This window comes from Odontesthes bonariensis, chromosome 6, assembly GCF_027942865.1.
Source record: "Odontesthes bonariensis isolate fOdoBon6 chromosome 6, fOdoBon6.hap1, whole genome shotgun sequence".
Lineage (NCBI taxonomy): Eukaryota > Metazoa > Chordata > Actinopteri > Atheriniformes > Atherinopsidae > Odontesthes > Odontesthes bonariensis.
In genome coordinates, this window is record NC_134511.1 from 40,163,589 (window position 1) to 40,182,586 (window position 18,998).

Here is an 18,998-nt window from a genome sequence, read left to right on the forward strand (position 1 = left end):
TCTACATGTATGGTTTAGACATGTTTGACATTCAAGAAAACCACCTTCAGATATTCTATTATCCAAAAATATAATTCCAGTGTGATTGTAAATATGCAGTTCCATTTTAAGCATAATTTCTACCAAATTCTGCTCTTTCTCCATAAGTCTGCTACATTTCACACCCCCACATCTCCTCTGCACTCGCTGAATGCACCGTGTATTTAGCAAGGGGCTTGTAAAGTATGTCTAATGGGCTCGTCAGAGGAATTTCAAGTGCAAGAAACGGAATTACTATGAAAAGTCGGTATGATTATGATGTTCTAAAAAGTTTCAAATGTTTACATAAGGTTTACCCCTCATAACATGTTGGCTAGAAAAGAAACAAGGTAAACTCAGGTTTATGTTTTTAGTCTGACGGCACTACCTGCTGGTGATACCCACACAAGAACCCAACGTTTTCAATCTAATTCTGGTGACACTTTTCAGGCATGCAACAGCAAACCCCCCCCCCCCCACACACACACAAATATTGTAAGTAAAAACCTCCACGCCGTTAAAAGTTCATCAGGCCTTTGAAAACTAGGAGATGAAATCACAACATCTGGAGGAAACCTACACAAACACAGAGAGCAAAACCTAAAAAAAACCTACAGAAGTACTATAATAAACAATAGAGGTTTTCATTTATTCATATATTTATTTTTTTGTGATTTAAAGCAGGAAAAACTGTTCTGAAAAAAATTCACAAACATCCCAGACATTCACATTGTAAAATAAAATTAAAAAAAAAGGTTTTTAAAAAGTTATATAAATATGAAATGATATTATGTGCACATTGAGGCTAAAACATATTCAGACATTCACAGGCAGACACAACAACATAATATTTCTCCTTAAAAAGGTTCCAGAAACACATTACCACCATCATGTATAAAATATTGTCATTGTTACAAAACACAATTATTACAAATTATTGCTGATGTGGCCTTCTGTGTTTGTTGGTCCACTGATGGTGTTAAAGATGTAAAAAGACATTTTTCAATCATATTGCTGAGTAATTCTGCATCCTCAATGCAGCCTAAACAGTTTGTGAGTGTGGCTTGTCTCCTGTTGAACATACAATAAAAAAAAATGAAGAGCACTGCTGGGCCAAGTGACAGCCTCATATTTTACCTGTGAGTCTAAAACACGTGAGGAGATGGAGAGCAGCTTGCAAATAAATTATACGCGTCTCTGCATAAACAGCTGTTACGTTCAAGTCTTTCTGAGTGTTTCACAAAATACATTCTCTCAATGGCGGATTTGAAGTGACCACAATAACAGAAAAGTTCGGTGAAGAAAAGCACAAGTTAGAAAACAAAAGAAAAAAGATATGATGAAATACAACACAACAGCAACAGATGAGAAGAAGTGTACGATTATGAACAGCATTGACTACATGTAAACATGCTGTACCAAATGATTGTAAGTCATGCACTGAAAACCCAGTAAAGGCTGATTAGGCAACACTTCCCTTCTTTTCTTTCGAAACAGAAGCACATCAATTTCTCATCTGCAAAATAAAGGCTTTGTCAATAAGTACTTAGGAATCTTTCATATCAAATGGTAGCATACAAAAGTCAGTCACATTTTTCTCTATAGATATCGCTCTATATACATGTAAACTGACATTGCTTAAAACCAATGAGAGCAGAAGATGATGGGAGCTGGTCATTTGGGCCGTGAAAGCTGCCGCCAAAAAGAAGAACACTGTTTCCTCTGGAAATTTCCCTTGATTTAGAGAAATCATTACTCTGGAATCTGAAAAACAACTAATAAAACTATGAAACCATGTTTCCAAACATTATTTGTGCCTCTGTTGTTTAAGTTGGACTGAATTATCTGTCTTGTGTTTAAGTTTATAGTTCTGTTTGTGACACTCGTGTAAACTGCAGTATGAGTTCTTTGCGTAATAGCATCGATTGTGTTTTTGAGAAGTCAGAGTTGGATCTTCTGACATAGAAAAACTGCACGTAGTCCAGCCTGAAGCAGCGCAACCTAATGGAGTCCCTTTACGCAACATAAGCGCCAATTTTAAGAACGTTCTCTATGTGAATAAATGAACACTTGCAGTCATTTTAAACACTGTTGGTGTGCAAAGGCATTGGACGACATTGTTGAGTGTATCATTTGATAAGCTATGGATGAAGAAAAAAACTTCTGCCATTTGAAAAAAAGACATATATGATAAGAGTACTCTTGCTTTTCCAGCAGCCATCTGAAAGGTTTTATAAATCCACATTGGATCTGTTATACAACAGTGCCCCCTTGATATGAAAAGTCATGTGTCAACATCTAAAAGGCACTTCATAAGATTCCGTCGTCATCCAAAATGCAAGAACTGTGGGTTATGTTCTTAGTTTCTTTGATGAGCTTTCTCTTGTGCTTTTTCCTTCTCATCTTTCCACACAAGCATCAGGTGTGTGTGTTCTCGTCTCGGGGAAGCTGAGCCACAGTTACATGGAAATCATGGCCTCCTCCTCTTATGTTCAGTTTTGTCTCTCCTTCCCCGGTAGCGCTGATTGTGGAGACGGAAGGACTCATCTTGCCATTTTTTGAAGTTGTTGACGCTATAGAGACTATTGTGTTGATGTCTTCTCATAAAAGACCTCCGGTAGCTCGATGCTGCAAGAGAAAATAAACGTACATCTAAGCTATAAAATAAGGATAGCATTTTTCAGTATACTAAATTAAGAGTTATGTCAGTGTGTTTAGGAACAATACTAAGTGTACTTACGGTTTATGCAGGTGATTTTAGGGATATCCCATCGTCCATCACCGCGACAACGGATGGTTGGGACGTGCCTTTGAATAAAACCTGTACGGCACTGGTACCTCACCAGAGAGTTGATTTCATACCTCACACGCTTCTTCCCAAAGGTACGTGCATTCTCTACCACTGGGGGTTGACTACAGGCCACTGAGAAACAGAGGAGACAACGTTGGTCAAATGAGAAATTTTACAATAACAGAAGACTTGTTTTTGCACTTACAAAACCAATAGTTAAATAGTTATCTCATTTCAACATGAAGACACAGTGTGATTTTATTAGCATACTCAAAATGAATCAACATAATAAGCTGTCTCTTGTACCTGTGCCCTTTTTGCAGGTGAAGGTGAGGTGGTAGTTACAAGGGACGTCGTTCCACTGGCCATCCTCATGCCATATCATCACCACGCAGTCTTCGCCTGAAGAAAAGAAGCTGTCAGGCTGGTTGGGCCTCCAGTTCTCATATTGCTGCAGGAAGAGCAAAGAATAAAAAGTGATGTCTTCGTGTCCTTTGTAGAATCTTTCTTTGAATATAAATGTATCTTATTCTAACTCCACATTTATATGCAGATGGAGTAAACAGTGCAATAAAGGATATTGAATTCATATTCAAAAGTGCTGTGAGTTAATTACAGTATGAGAATAGCCTAAATCATTTGAGAATCAACACCCAAGTTATTGTGAATGTTGTAACTGAATTTATTGTATGCTCTGTGATAATAGCTTTTATTGCAGAGGTCTCAGGAAGGGATGAGTTTCTGCTCTACTAGGTTGTTAATTAAGAGACTGTAGTGTTGATTAAGTTGCAGCACACAGAAGGTTATGAGAACCAACTCCGGTGTCTGCATCTTCCTTCAATTAAGAACTCAACTAGACACCAACCGTGTTTACCTACGCATCGTTACAGCTATATATTTCCTTCCAGAAAACAAGGAGAGGGTTCTGTCTGAGCAGCAGTTTGCCATCACTGTGATTTTATTTAATGTCCACAAGAGGGAGTAACTGGACCCCTCTAGGACCACACGAAACTCAGGAATTCATGAAAACTCAAGTCTGGCAAAATCTGTCAGAGTCTGCAGGACTAAATAAGGCACAAAATTTAGCAAATTTATAAAGTGGGCTTCAAAACTGTTTTCTACACAACCGATACCAGAGTGACCCAAAATATATGCAAACACATATATGTCAACATGATGTTGTTCAGAGCCTCACATCACACAGTGGTTTTGACTTTATCATCTTGGCATGTTTGGTATTCATGTTATAGGACTGTGCACGTTTTGTGCACATGCGCGGCCACAAGTTTGTGACAATATTTCATCACACAATCTGCATGGCTATAATTTTCATGTTTGATTTTGACGTAGGAAACTTCCTTACACATTCCTGTACACGTTCATACAGTATACACACAGCTGTAGAGCTGTGGGGCATTCGAGCTGAAATCGATGCTAACTGAGGTCTATCAGCGCATTCGAGGTTCAAACAGCTTCTTCAAAGCTGTGACTCCCTCCACCACCACCACCACCACCACCCGACACTCACACAAACTCCTCCAATCATGCCTCAAGGCTCTGTTTCTCTATCATTATGGTTAACAAACATGCACTGACTTCCTGCTCTGCTCACTTCAGCTCTACAAATGGTTGACCCATCAACTGCCCAGCAGGCCTGCATCCTCCTCAAAATAGTCAAACAAACTGAAAACACACATTTAAACATATTTCAGCAAGTGCCCGACTGTTAATATGAAAACATTCCCTTTATGGTTTTCAAGAGTAAATAGTTCACAGGAGTTTAGAATTAGTCTTATTATTTATTTAGACTCAGCAGAGATGACCACCCACCTAGACCCCCTGGGCTGCTTCTATACAGTTTTCCGTCTCACTGCAGCTGAGCACAGGTGTTGTCCATCTGTGTGTCAGCCTGTTTGGTTGCCCTCCCCCCAGGTGGTAGCCTGCTGGCTGAGTCTCTCATGAGTGTGGGGGATGAAATGAAGAGGGTCCATACCAGTCCATGCCTGCCAAACTCCCCTCCACACAGCGTCACTCACACCCTCATCACCTTTGAATCATTCTCCACAGGAGGCCCGTGCTTATCTTTTAACCCCCAGGGTTTTCTCTCCTTCCTCTCGATCTCTGCTCCTGGGGGATCATCTTTGAAGTGAGGACATCAGTCCGTGCACATTCTAAGTGGCTATTTTTCTGTCAAGTGAAGGGAATCTTCAGCAGCTACAACCACAGCATCAAACATACACTTGTATGCTGTTTTGTAAACACTGCATTCGTGAAGTCTGTGCATTTTTCTCCCTCGCCTGGTCTTTTAAATCTTTCATTGCTGAGGCTATTGCTTTTCACTAGCTGGACCCAGACTCACTGAAGGATTCAGTAGTGCCTTACAACATGCTCCACAGCAGCTTTATTAGCAGAGCATTCACCAGGGCGTAGCAATATGAGGCAAACCAAGAATACGTCATGAGAAAATCCCCAGAGCTCACAAAGGAGAACGGCTCTCCCTAGATCACTGCATCTGTCATCTGCATCACTTCCAAATATTTACACTGCCTCCGTGCCATGTTTGTTGGGACAAAAATGTGTGAGAAAGCAGCCTAGCTTACCACAGGGCTTCCATCAGTCCAGCGGAAGTCGCTGTCAAACATCTTATCATTCAGGCCGATCCACTGGTAGTCCTGTCCACGACCTGCCATGCAGGGTAGAGTGAAACACAGCAGATTACATTTCAGCTTTCTAATATCCCCTTTTTAGGACTTTTCAGTTTCTGAAAGTACGATAAAAGTTAGAGATAGCAGCAGCATGTTTTAATGCCCGAATCATTTTCATGCTTTTCCTGCATTATCAAATCTCGTTTTTGTTGTGCTTTTATGAGAGAACTCGTTTATTTTTAGTCTTATCAAGCCAAAAAAGTCTCATAAAGGAGTGTGTACACATGTTCCTGCACTTCTCACTGATTATCTGCGATCGCTGCCTTTCACTTACGGTTGACAAACTGTTGCTCCTCGTGGGAAAGGATGCTGGCGAGGTGAGCCCCCTGTATGCGGCACTCTCGTTCTGCAGAGTCCCAAGTTTTCCTCTGGGGGAAGTACTTGTAGCAGTGCCCTTGAAACTTATGCCAACCATAGTCACATGTTTCTGTGTCTGTTGGAAGAAAGAATGAGATGAGATTGGAGAACACTGGAAACATTTTGTTTAAATTTTGATCAACACACATCAAACACAGAACAGTCTTATGAACCATGAACCTTCCTCCACCTTAATATTCACGACATCACCAAAACTAATAGATCTACATGAATCTTAACACCTGGGTACACTGGCCCTTCAGGTCTGCAGTTGTAGGCAATTTAAGACGGAAGCCAGATAAGTGGCAAGAAGTTTTATAGGTGTAACAAATAAGATAAAATAGGTGGTTTCTCTCAGAGTACCTCAGGAGTAAAAGTGAAAAACCACAATTACAAATAAAGATTACAGCTTACAGTTTCACTTAAAAGTAATTAAATGCAACATGAACTAGTCAGATGTAAACAGGTCAAATCCATGTCACACTTTGACATTTGAGAGGTGAGTTTTGAAATAGATTTCTGTATTGTTTCAACAAATACTGAAGATTTTCAGTCACACTTAAAAAGTGCCTGTGTGTATTGTCTGATTGTCCCTCCCTCCCCTTCTCATTTCAGCCTCAGACAACTAGCAGACAAATAAAGGAGACTTTTTGGGTTGTCCCTCCTTTTTTCAACTGGCAAAACTTCAGAAGGCAGCTGTGTCAAGTACACAATATGGGTGGGATTCACTGATGAGTGATCAAGGCCAAGCTTAGGGCGTAGACACTGGTCAAGTGAAATCAGCCAAAGTCAATGTTTCCCTGGAAGTTCCGAATTAGTTCTGCCTCCACACAGTATGTCTGACCTTGATTAAGTTTGGTTAGCCAACTAATGGTAAGGAATTTAGATGTAATTCTGTTTAAATTACCCAAGATGAGAGTGTAGTGACTCTTTGCATGGTTGAATAGTTGCATTTCTGCTTGGGAAGGTTCCTAACTGAATGAAATAACTCACTACTAAGTGATCACCATGGTAAGAGCTGGTCAAATCCTTTCTCATGCTATTTGGTAATGGATACTCTGGACTATTCTTGCAGCTGCATGTGCATTTATGCACAGTCACTGGAGTCTTTCAAGGACAGATTATTTTCTTTACATATTATTTTAAATCTATTGATCTATTAAATCACATGACCTGGTAAAAATGAGTAAGCTGCCTCTATATTTTTCACCTTGATAAAGCAAACTTTAATGCAAAAGAGCTGTTTTCTTGAAAATTCCAAGAAAATGCCTCCTGTGAGTTCCTGAGTGTCCTGGCTTCAATAACAATGTCAACATCAGCAACAATTATACTTCAGCCTATGTGGCTACTTTCTGTTTTCTTTTTTTTTCAATTTTCAATCTCGCTAGTAAATCAATATATTCTTCCTTATTGATTTTATGTAGCCTGCATGAAAAAATCCCACAGGCTGGAGTATCCTAAGCGCTATTTGCTGTCCATCTGTAGAACAGTAATAAAGTTTCACAATGGCAGATCCACGGTCTACCACGGTCTGGTATATATACAGTCTGATTCTCTTAGCAACATGGTTGTCTTTTCCAAGTCCTTATGAATTCTCATTCACATTTTTTCCTTGACCTCTTGACTTTTTCCAATGAGCTCTAGGAAAAGTGTTTAGGAGAAGACATTTTTTGGCTATTCAACCGCAACCTCTGACTTGACTCTGAGATCTGAACACCTGCAGCAGCGTATGCAGACAATGTGTCAGCTGTCTGTGTCTGAAGCGGCAGGACCTCAGTGAAGTTTTAATAGCTCTAACTGTTATCATACACAACAAACCCTGAGGGAATACTTCAAGGAGACTGTATAAAGTGATTGTTGTGATGAGATAAAGATGATGTTAATGACTCAACTTATGCCGGGGAGAAATATAAGACGATACTCTGCTATTTACAGAGTGATTCTATTTTATTTGTGTCTAGTATTTGAATGACTTTTTTTTTTTTTACTTGAGTGAGTGATAACATTAAATACTGCAAAAAGAAAAGATGAAATCAAAGAAGGTATGACATTAGAATCATTTCTTCACTGTGTCTGCAGTTTTCGCTCAGTGTTGAAAGTTCAAATGGATTGTTGTAGCAGGTGGCAACAGCCTAGAAAGAAAACTTAAACACTGAGGGACAAGTTAGGAAAAGGCTTAAAAACAAACTTACCCCGCTCACAGAACTGCCCGGAGTAACTTGGGAGACACACACACGTGAAGGAAGCCAGCCTGTCGACGCATGTGCCTCCATTGCGACATGGATTTGACTGACACTCGTCAATGTCTTTGTAAGAAAAACACACAGTCAATGAGAGGAGATGAGCCAAACAACTTATAGTTTCTACGGTAAGATTAGTACCAATACCAATAGTAATTTCAGTATTAATTTATTCCTAATTTGATTGTAGGCGGAACATCCTACCTATTTCACATTGATGACCAGTATAACCAGGAGCACAGCTACATGAAAAGATGCTGCCGCTCTTGTAGCAAGATCCCCCATTCAGACAGATGTCCTCTGTGCAAGAATTAATTCCTGTATAGGGAGAAAAATAATCATTAGTTTGAGCAAAAATGCATTCTGAGTGTAAAGATTTTGCTGTATTTTATTGAAAGCTATTGGAAGAAACATACCAGGAATTTCAACAGTCTCTCCAACGACAGTGTAGCCAAAATCAATCCCCATAGTGGGCGGGGTATTCATTTCAATTCCATCTATTGGTGAGTCTCCTCCAATAAGGGATGGGGGTGTAGTTGATGCGTCTTCCTCAGAAAGATGTGAAGCTGTGGTGACTACAGATGTAGCTAGTGCTGGTTGGCTTTGTTCTTGTGCTGGTGTAGTTGGGAACTCTGCATGTGACCTGGTGGTAATTGCTGTAGAATTTACCTTGAATACAGTCTGGATTTCATCTGGGGACAGGGGTTGCTCTTCTGTTCTGTCCATCTTTGGTATTTTTGTGGTCATCAGTTCTCCAGATACATTATCAGATGTACTCTCAGAGCTGGAAGATCCACTCTCTGCCCATGTGCTGACAGCAGCTGACAAAAGCTCAGGGGTGATGGTCTCCACCTCATCACCATCCACCTTAACAATGCTTGCTGTGGTCATTTGTTTCTCTGAGCTGCTAGTGCTTTCTGGACCGCTCTCAGTTCTAGAAATTGATGGTGTACTGATGGGTGTTGTTGCTACGACATTGACAGCCGCAGCTACAACAAATGGCTTTGTTGTCTTTTCTTCTGATGTTGGGTCAAAAGTCTCGATGTTAGATGTTTGAAAAACGGTTGGTGTTGTAGAAATGGCCACAGTTTCCTTTATTGGTTTTGACGTGTCTTTGTTAGGAGGAGCAACTTGAACGTTGTCAGGGTCTCTTACATCGTAATCTGGGGTTAGATAATCTGGGTCATCATAAATACTATAGCCTGGTGTAGCTGGTCCTGGAGATGGTTCAGTTTTTTGTTCGACTATTCCATCATCTTCCAAAGCAGATCCTGCTTCAGCCACAGAATAATCCACCGTATGCGAAGCTGTTGAAACTGTAATATGACTTGTTTCATTACTTTCAGACATGGGGTGAGTTGTGGTCAGTGATGAATCCTGAGAGGACAGGTCAGTCTGGGGGTGGTGTGTTAGTGTGATCTCTGACCTTGCTTGTTCAAAGGACTCCCTGGAGATTGTTAATGAGAATGCTGGGGAAAGAGTTGTGTCAAATTGGACTATGTCTTCAGGGTCTGCTGAAGCTGGGATGGCATTTGAAGTGGGTTCAAAGGATATGTGTTCACTTACTGATCCATCCTTCCAAGTAACACCAGGAGACGATGTGACTTTTACTGTCAGGCTACTTGGTTCCTCAGTGCTAAACAGTGAAGAGGTTGTAGGTATAACAGTTTTTTTAGATGCTAAAGATTCATCATCAGATGGTTTACTGGTCACTGCCAGCTTGGCAGGTTTAGTGGTCTGTGTGAAAATGGATGAGCTCATGGTTTCATCAGTTATACTTTGACTTGTGGGTGTTATGGTTGTGAATAATGAAGTAACATATTTGTCTTGTTCAGTTGTGTTGATCATATATTCTTCACTAGAAAGGGATTCAACAGAGCTAGAGTCCATTGTTACAGATGAGGTCTGAGGAGGCACAGAGAAGGAGGAGGTGGAAATCTCAGATAAATCACCCTGCAGTTTGGTTTCAGTCTCAGCAGTGGAAGTCACATGTGATGTACTTAAACTGTAGTTTTCTTTAGACCTTGCCTCAGAGGACTCAGATGTAGTTGGGGTTGTTGGTGGTGACAAGATGTCCTTTTCTCCATGGGGTGTCTCCCTAGTAGAAACACCTTCTACAGGTAGTGATTTTGAAGTGGTCAGTAAATACTCAGAATCAATCTCTGAAGATGCATGTGAAGTCACTGGTGTCAGAGTAAAAAGGGTCCCTGAGCCCTCTGGTTCCTCCATTACCACTAAATTGTGTCTAATTGTAATTGCTGTGACACCTCCAGCTTCCTCTGTCTGGCGTGTTGGGTAAAATGAGGAAGAAGGAACCATAGAGATAGTATCTACAGTAATAATCACATCATCTTCTTTGATGAGCTCTGGAGTGGGGCTGCCTTGCCTCATATTGTCTGTAAATGTAGAGAACAGTTTATCTTCATCTTTTCCATCTTCTGTAAATATGATTGATGTGCTGGTTGATGGTTTAGACACATGCAGAACCATGGTAGGTGTTTGTTCAGTGAGCTCAGTCTCAGCTTGGTTGCTGCTGGGAGTAACAATCTCAACCTGTTGGTCTGTAATGTTGTGATACATAATGGTAGGAATTGGAGTGGACATTGACGTGATTTCCTCTTGCTTGCGTTCACTGCTGGAGCTTACTGTGGTGAGGTCAACTATGGTATGATCCCTAACTGCAGCTTCAGTTGTGTGGGGAGAAATTGCATCGGAGGAGTGTGTTGTGTGCTCAGCCACAGAAACTTCATCTTTCTCTGTGCTCGACCCAGGATGTTCAGTTGCTTCAGAAGTGATGGGACTTTCAGTAACTGGAGTAATTTCACTCTCATGTGAGGAAACATGCTCATTTGAAGTGGGTTCAGCTGAAACAAAGGTTTCCGTTTCACCTGCTACTTCTCCAAATGTGACACTTTCAGGGACAAATGGTTTTGAGGAGAACGTCGCAGTGGTTTGTCCAACAGATGTTTGTCCCTCTGTCAAAGTTGGACCTGGACTTGACTTTGATTTATCAGTTGTGGATAAAGATGTGGTAGCAGATAGGACAGTGGGGATGGCATGTGCTGTTGCTGCATGTGGCTTCTCTGTGCTGTAGAGAGAAGGAGCTGCTGTTACAGTCGATTTAGGAGTATCAGATGCCCCCCTCTCTTGCATTGTAACTGTTGTTTTAGATTTCTCTGTGCTAAAAAGGGAAGAGCCTGTACTGTTTGTGGTACCTTTTGATGCACTTTCATGGGTTCCTGAACCATCAATTGAACCATCTTCCTCTGTGTACACAGTACTACTCCAAGCTGGCTCAGTTGGCTTTTCAGTTACTCTTGTGGATGAAGTAACTGTTTTAAACAATGAGGGCTGAGGGGTTGAAGATGCTACAGATGGTGTCAGGAACATATGAGCTGAAGTGTGGCCTTCAGGAGGACTTGCTCTTGTTGTCTCTGGGCTGTAAAGAGATGATGCTGAAGAGCCAGCAGCTTTTTGTGTTATAACATTGTCAGTGGACTGAAATTGTTTTGTAGCTAACAAAGTACTGGACATCACAAAAGAACGTGTGACTGGTACAGATGTAGCTGACCCACTGAAGGAGGACCCTGAACTGTCATCCTCATCTGAGGAATCATCTGGGTTGTTCCCACTGCTCTGCTCAGAAACATAAGACTCTTTGCTGGTCCTTTGTGGATATTGGGTTGATGACAGCAATTCTTTGGCAGGATGAGTAACAGCACTGACCATGTCTGATATGCTTTTCGTCTCCTCTGTTTCAGCTTCATCGGTTGCCACAATAAATTCATCCGGGGTTTTTGTGGTCGTTTCAGTGGACCCGACACCAGATCCATCTGGACTTGACTCCAAATCAAGTAAACTGCTAGAACTCTCCATGTCAGCATAGGTTTCCTTTGAGGTAAACACAGCGACACTGCGTGTTGCCATGGGCTGAGAAGTTTCACTTGTATGATGACTTGTTGATGGTCTGTTTGTGGTCGCTGCATGGGTTGTTAATTCCTCAATGTGTTGCTTGGTCACACTTTGAGATTCCACGGGGATTTCATCTGTGTATGCAGATGTATCCCCTCCTGAGTACTCTAGCTCAGGAGAATCGCCACTTCTTGACTCAGTCACTGATGCCGTCACTACCCCAGCAGTGGAATAAAACTGGGTAGCATCTGTAGACACTCCTGTCATGAACTCAGATGACTGCTGGGTTGATGATTCAACACCAGGCTGTGATGTGCTCTGAGTCAAAACTATCAGGCTTTCATCTGTTGCTGTGGGGAATGGGATTTTGCTCTGAACTTGGCTGGAAGCAGTTGCTGGCACTGCTGCCGTTTTCTCTGTACTGAAGAGAGTTTGCAAATGCTTTGTTGTTTCAGCCTCAGAAGATGTTGTTGTCACCGTTGTGGCAGGTGCAGTTGTAAAGGATGTGGGGCTCTCTGTTGTTTTGATGAAAACTTTGGTTGGTGTATCTGTACTCAACATGGGAGAAACAGGGGGAGTGGTAACATCAGCTGTGTATGATGACTTCAAGTCTGTGCCTGTAGGTTTGACAGTTGTTTTAGTAAGGATAGGTAAAGATTCAACTAATGAGAAGTTTGTGCTGATGTCAGAGTCCACTCCTTCCTCTGTCCATCCCAGTGGTGTAGCTGTTGAGGTTTCTATACTGACAAAAGAAGATGTTAGAGTAGATATTTGAGTAAACAGGCCAGGGGTTTGGTCCCCAGAGCCCTCTCCCTGCAATGTGCTAGTTAGAACTGTTGAGGGTATTTCAGTACTGTGCATAGAAGTAGTATCATCTACTCTTGAAACTGTATCACTAGTATATCCAACAGTTGTCATCCAAGGTTTATCTGTGCTGAATACAGAGGAGGACTGAGTAAAAGTGGAAGGGGAAGAAAGAGATTCCTTGATGGGCGTATAAATAGGAGATTGGCTTTTAGTGATGTCAGCAGTTGTGATATTGGTGTCTGTTTCAAGAGTTGCTGTGTGCTCTTCAGAGTCCGGTAGAATTGTTCCATTTTGAGTGTGCAAAGATGACAATGTAACAGTAGATTGTGAACTTTCACTTGTTCCAGGTTCAAGTGATGATGTCACTGCTGTTTTTTCTGTGCTGAACATGGAGGAACTAATCGTGGATATTTCACCATCAACTTTTGTGGTAAAATCTGTGGTCTGACTAATAAACTCAGACTCATCTATGATAGGAATGGATGACTTTGTAGAACTTGAAGAAATTGAAGCTGTTTCATGTGAGCTTGCAATCATTGAAGCCGAGTTGCTGCTTCCTTTTATGGCTTGGTCTGTAGTTGGCGACAACGACAGTGCAGATGATTGCTCTGTTGTCATTTCTATTGTCTCTCCAGATGAACTATCCTCAGTTAGGAGTGTAGTCTCAGACTCATCAATGATTGGGATATCTGGTGGGTTTTCTGTGCTTTGAAGTTGTAGTTTAGGCCTAATTGTAATATCTGAGTGCAATGGTGTGGTACCAGTAGTTCTTGGCGTTGTGGAATGGCCAGAGTTGTCTGTCAGTAGCACCATAGATGTTGACAGTGAGTAATGAGGGGTGGATGGTGTTGTTCCGGTAATAAAGTCTGTAAAATCATCAGCTGAGGTTGTAGAATAGGTAGAAGAAATTAATGTACTCATGTCAGTAGGTGCTGTGAAGGGAATATATTCCTCAGAATGAGTTCCCGTGTTCTGATCAAAATCTCTACTGGGTGTTCCAGTTAATATGGGGCTAACAAAAGTCATAATGTGGGTTTGTGTAGGTTCTCCTGAGCTATCATCATCTGTTATTGATGAAGTTGAACTTTCCTCTGATGTCATTAAATCTTTCTCAGACTTCCCTGCAGTAACAGTCTGTTGCGTTTCAGGTGACACTGATGTTGGTTTCTCTGTACTGGAGAGCGATGAATGTGTAGAAACTGCTGACTCTGAAGTCACATTTGTTTCATTTTGCGCTGATGATGTGACTGATGATGATGATGGAATCAGTGTTGAGGAGACAGTAGTAGCCGTAATGAATGATTCACTAATTAAATCAGAAGTGTGGAGTCCTGAAGTCTCTGCTTCTGTGCTGATGAGGACTGTTGATGTTTCAGGAGAAACTGTTTCTGTGGCTGAGCTGTACAGAGATGAAGATGGAACTGTAACAGATGATGTTGAGTGGAACATATCTGGGGTTCGTTCACCTGAACCCTCTACATCTAGTGGAGTATTGACTGAAGATTTCTCTGTCTTATCAGTAACAATAGAAGCTGAGGACATCATCGTCTGATCTGTGTGAACACTTTCATGGTCCTTAACTGGCAGTGCTGTTGGTGTCTCTGTGCTGAACAATGAGGAACCTGTAGGACGTGTGGTGTGCTTACTGACCATCTCACTTGTAGGTTCTCCTGAGCTGTCCTCATCTGTTGTTGATGAAGTTGAACTTTCCTCTGGTGTGACCGAGTGTTCATCTGAGGAAGTTGTAACAGTCTGTTGCGTTTCAGGTGACACTGATGTTGGTTTCTCTGTACTGGAGAGCGATGAATGTGTAGAAACTGCTGACTTTGAAGTCACATTTGTTTCATTTTGCGCTGATGATGTGACTGATGATGATGATGGAATCAGTGTTGAGGAGACAGTAGTAGCCGTAATGAATGATTCACTAATTAAATCAGAAGTGTGGAGTCCTGAAGTCTCTGCTTCTGTGCTGATGAGGACTGTTGATGTTTCAGGAGAAACTGTTTCTGTGGCTGAGCTGTACAGAGATGAAGATGGAACTGTAACAGATGATGTTGAGTGGAACATATCTGGGGTTCGTTCACCTGAACCCTCTACATCTAGTGGAGTACTGACTGAAGATTTCTCTGTCTTATCCGTAACAATAGAAACTGAGGACATCATCGTCTGATCTGTGTGAACACTTTCATGGTCCTTAACTGGCAGTGCTGTTGGTGTCTCTGTGCTGAACAATGAGGAACCTGTAGGACGTGTGGTGTGCTTACTGACCATCTCACTTGTAGGTTCTCCTGAGCTGTCCTCATCTGTTGTTGATGAAGTTGAACTTTCCTCTGGTGTGACCGAGTGTTCATCTGAGGAAGTTGTAACAGTCTGTTGCGTTTCAGGTGACACTGATGTTGGTTTCTCTGTACTGGAGAGCGATGAATGTGTAGAAACTGCTGACTTTGAAGTCACATTTGTTTCATTTTGCGCTGATGATGTGACTGATGATGATGATGGAATCAGTGTTGAGGAGACAGTAGTAGCCGTAATGAATGATTCACTGATTAAATCAGAAGTGTGGAGTCCTGAAGTCTCTGCTTCTGTGCTGATGAGGACTGTTGATGTTTCAGGAGAAACTGTTTCTGTGGCTGAGCTGTACAGAGATGAAGATGGAACTGTAACAGATGATGTTGAGTGGAACATATCTGGGGTTCGTTCACCTGAACCCTCTACATCTAGTGGAGTATTGACTGAAGATTTCTCTGTCTTATCCGTAACAATAGAAACTGAGGACATCATCGTCTGATCTGTGTGAACACTTTCATGGCCCTTAACTGGCAGTGCTGTTGGTGTCTCTGTGCTGAACAATGAGGAACCTATAGGACGTGTGGTGTGCTTACTGACACTCTCACTTGTAGGTTCTCCTGAGCTGTCCTCATCTGTTGTTGATGAAGTTGAGCTTTCCTCTGGTGTGACCGAGTGTTCATCTGAGGAAGTTGTAACAGTCTGTTGCGTTTCAGGTGACACTGATGTTGGTTTCTCTGTACTGGAGAGCGATGAATGTGTAGAAACTGCTGACTCTGAAGTCACATTTGTTTCATTTTGCGCTGATGATGTGACTGATGATGATGATGGAATCAGTGTTGAGGAGACAGTAGTAGCCGTAATGAATGATTCACTAATTAAATCAGAAGTGTGGAGTCCTGAAGTCTCTGCTTCTGTGCTGATGAGGACTGTTGATGTTTCAGGAGAAACTGTTTCTGTGGCTGAGCTGTACAGAGATGAAGATGGAACTGTAACAGATGATGTTGAGTGGAACATATCTGGGGTTTGGGTACCTGAACCCTCTACATCTAGTGGAGTATTGACTGAAGATTTCTCTGTCTTATCAGTAACAATAGAAACTGAGGACATCATCGTCTGATCTGTGTGAACACTTTCATGGTCCTTAACTGGCAGTGCTGTTGGTGTCTCTGTGCTGAACAATGAGGAACCTGTAGGACGTGTGGTGTGCTTACTGACCATCTCACTTGTAGGTTCTCCTGAGCTGTCCTCATCTGTTGTTGATGAAGTTGAACTTTCCTCTGGTGTGACCGAGTGTTCAGCTGAGGAAGTTGTAACAGTCTGTTGCGTTTCAGGTGACACTGATGTTGGTTTCTCTGTACTGGAGAGCGATGAATGTGTAGAAACTGCTGACTCTGAAGTCACATTTGTTTCATTTTGCGCTGATGATGTGACTGATGATGATGATGGAATCAGTGTTGAGGAGACAGTAGTAGCCGTAATGAATGATTCACTAATTAAATCAGAAGTGTGGAGTCCTGAAGTCTCTGCTTCTGTGCTGATGAGGACTGTTGATGTTTCAGGAGAAACTGTTTCTGTGGCTGAGCTGTACAGAGATGAAGATGGAACTGTAACAGATGATGTTGAGTGGAACATATCTGGGGTTCGTTCACCTGAACCCTCTACATCTAGTGGAGTACTGACTGAAGATTTCTCTGTCTTATCAGTAAGAGGAGAAACTGAAGACATCATCGTCTGATCTGTGTGAACACTTTCATGGCCCTTAACTGGCAGTGCTGTTGGTGTCTCTGTGCTGAACAATGAGGAACCTGTAGGACGTGTGGTGTGCTTACTGACACTCTCACTTGTAGGTTCTCCTGAGCCGTCCTCATCTGTTGTTGATGAAGTTGAACTTTCCTCTGGTGTGACCGAGTGTTCATCTGAGGAAGTTGTAACAGTCTGTTGCGGTGACACTGATGTTGGTTTCTCTGTACTGGAGAGCGATGAATGTGTAGAAACTGCTGACTCTGAAGTCACATTTGTTTCATTTTCCGCTGATGATGTGACTGATGATGATGATGGAATCAGTGTTGAGGAGACAGTAGTAGCCGTAATGAATGATTCACTAATTAAATCAGAAGTGTGGAGTCCTGAAGTCTCTGCTTCTGTGCTGATGAGGACTGTTGATGTTTCAGGAGAAACTGTTTCTGTGGCTGAGCTGTACAGAGATGAAGATGGAACTGTAACAGATGATGTTGAGTGGAACATATCTGGGGTTCGTTCACCTGAACCCTCTACATCTAGTGGAGTACTGACTGAAGATTTCTCTGTCTTATCCGTAACAATAGAAACTGAGGACATCATCGTCTGATCTGTGTGAACACTTTCATGGTCCTTAACTGGCAGTGCTGTTGGTGTCTCTGTGCTGAACAATGAGGAACCTGTAGGACGTGTGGTGTGCTTACTGACCATCTCACTTGTAGGTTCTCCTGAGCCGTCCTCATCTGTTGTTGATGAAGTTGAACTTTCCTCTGGTGTGACCGAGTGTTCATCTGAGGAAGTTGTAACAGTCTGTTGCGTTTCAGGTGACACTGATGTTGGTTTCTCTGTACTGGAGGGCGATGAATGTGTAGAAACTGCTGACTCTGAAGTCACATTTGTTTCATTTTGCGCTGATGATGTGACTGATGATGATGATGGAATCAGTGTTGAGGAGACAGTAGTAGCCGTAATGAATGATTCACTAATTAAATCAGAAGTGTGGAGTCCTGAAGTCTCTGCTTCTGTGCTGATGAGGACTGTTGATGTTTCAGGAGAAACTGTTTCTGCGGCTGAGCTGTACAGAGATGAAGATGGAACTGTAACAGATGATGTTGAGTGGAACATATCTGGGGTTCGTTCACCTGAACCCTCTACATCTAGTGGAGTATTGACTGAAGATTTCTCTGTCTTATCAGTAAGAGGAGAAACTGAGGACATCATCGTCTGATCTGTGTGAACACTTTCATGGCCCTTAACTGGCAGTGCTGTTGGTGTCTCTGTGCTGAACAATGAGGAACCTGTAGGACGTGTGGTGTGCTTACTGACACTCTCACTTGTAGGTTCTCCTGAGCTGTCCTCATCTGTTGTTGATGAAGTTGAACTTTCCTCTGGTGTGACCGAGTGTTCAGCTGAGGAAGTTGTAACAGTCTGTTGCGGTGACACTGATGTTGGTTTCTCTGTACTGGAGAGCGATGAATGTGTAGAAACTGCTGACTCTGAAGTCACATTTGTTTCATTTTGCGCTGATGATGTGACTGATGATGATGATGGAATCAGTGTTGAGGAGACAGTAGTAGCCGTAATGAATGATTCACTGATTAAATCAGAAGTGTGGAGTCCTGAAGTCTCTGCTTCTGTGCTGATGAGGACTGTTGATGTTTCAGGAGAAACTGTTTCTGTGGCTGAGCTGTACAGAGATGAAGATGGAACTGTAACAGATGATGTTGAGTGGAACATATCTGGGGTTCGTTCACCTGAACCCTCTACATCTAGTGGAGTACTGACTGAAGATTTCTCTGTCTTATCAGTAACAATAGAAGCTGAGGACATCATCGTCTGATCTGTGTGAACACTTTCATGGTCCTTAACTGGCAGTGCTGTTGGTGTCTCTGTGCTGAACAATGAGGAACCTGTAGGACGTGTGGTGTGCTTACTGACCATCTCACTTGTAGGTTCTCCTGAGCCGTCCTCATCTGTTGTTGATGAAGTTGAACTTTCCTCTGGTGTGACCGAGTGTTCAGCTGAGGAAGTTGTAACAGTCTGTTGCGTTTCAGGTGACACTGATGTTGGTTTCTCTGTACTGGAGGGCGATGAATGTGTAGAAACTGCTGACTCTGAAGTCACATTTGTTTCATTTTGCGC

At 42.1% G+C, this 18,998-nt stretch overlaps 1 protein-coding gene across 1 annotated transcript in view; it reads right to left on the reverse strand.

Moving 5' to 3' along the window:
• Positions 1–740: 740 nt before the first annotated feature.
• The window catches only part of LOC142383056 (uncharacterized), a 30,387-nt gene continuing 12,129 nt past the window's right edge, over positions 741–18,998 (reverse strand). Inside the window, exons 5-14 of the mRNA XM_075469171.1 lie at positions 15,489–18,968; positions 14,310–15,272; positions 8,528–12,974; positions 8,316–8,429; positions 8,064–8,177; positions 5,789–5,947; positions 5,410–5,492; positions 3,116–3,260; positions 2,759–2,941; positions 741–2,646 (exon numbers count right to left, since the gene is read on the reverse strand). Of these exons, the coding sequence (XP_075325286.1) occupies positions 2,489–2,646; positions 2,759–2,941; positions 3,116–3,260; positions 5,410–5,492; positions 5,789–5,947; positions 8,064–8,177; positions 8,316–8,429; positions 8,528–12,974; positions 14,310–15,272; positions 15,489–18,968 (9,846 nt within the window). The 3' untranslated portion in view covers positions 741–2,488. The remainder of the gene's footprint in view (positions 2,647–2,758; positions 2,942–3,115; positions 3,261–5,409; positions 5,493–5,788; positions 5,948–8,063; positions 8,178–8,315; positions 8,430–8,527; positions 12,975–14,309; positions 15,273–15,488; positions 18,969–18,998) is intronic.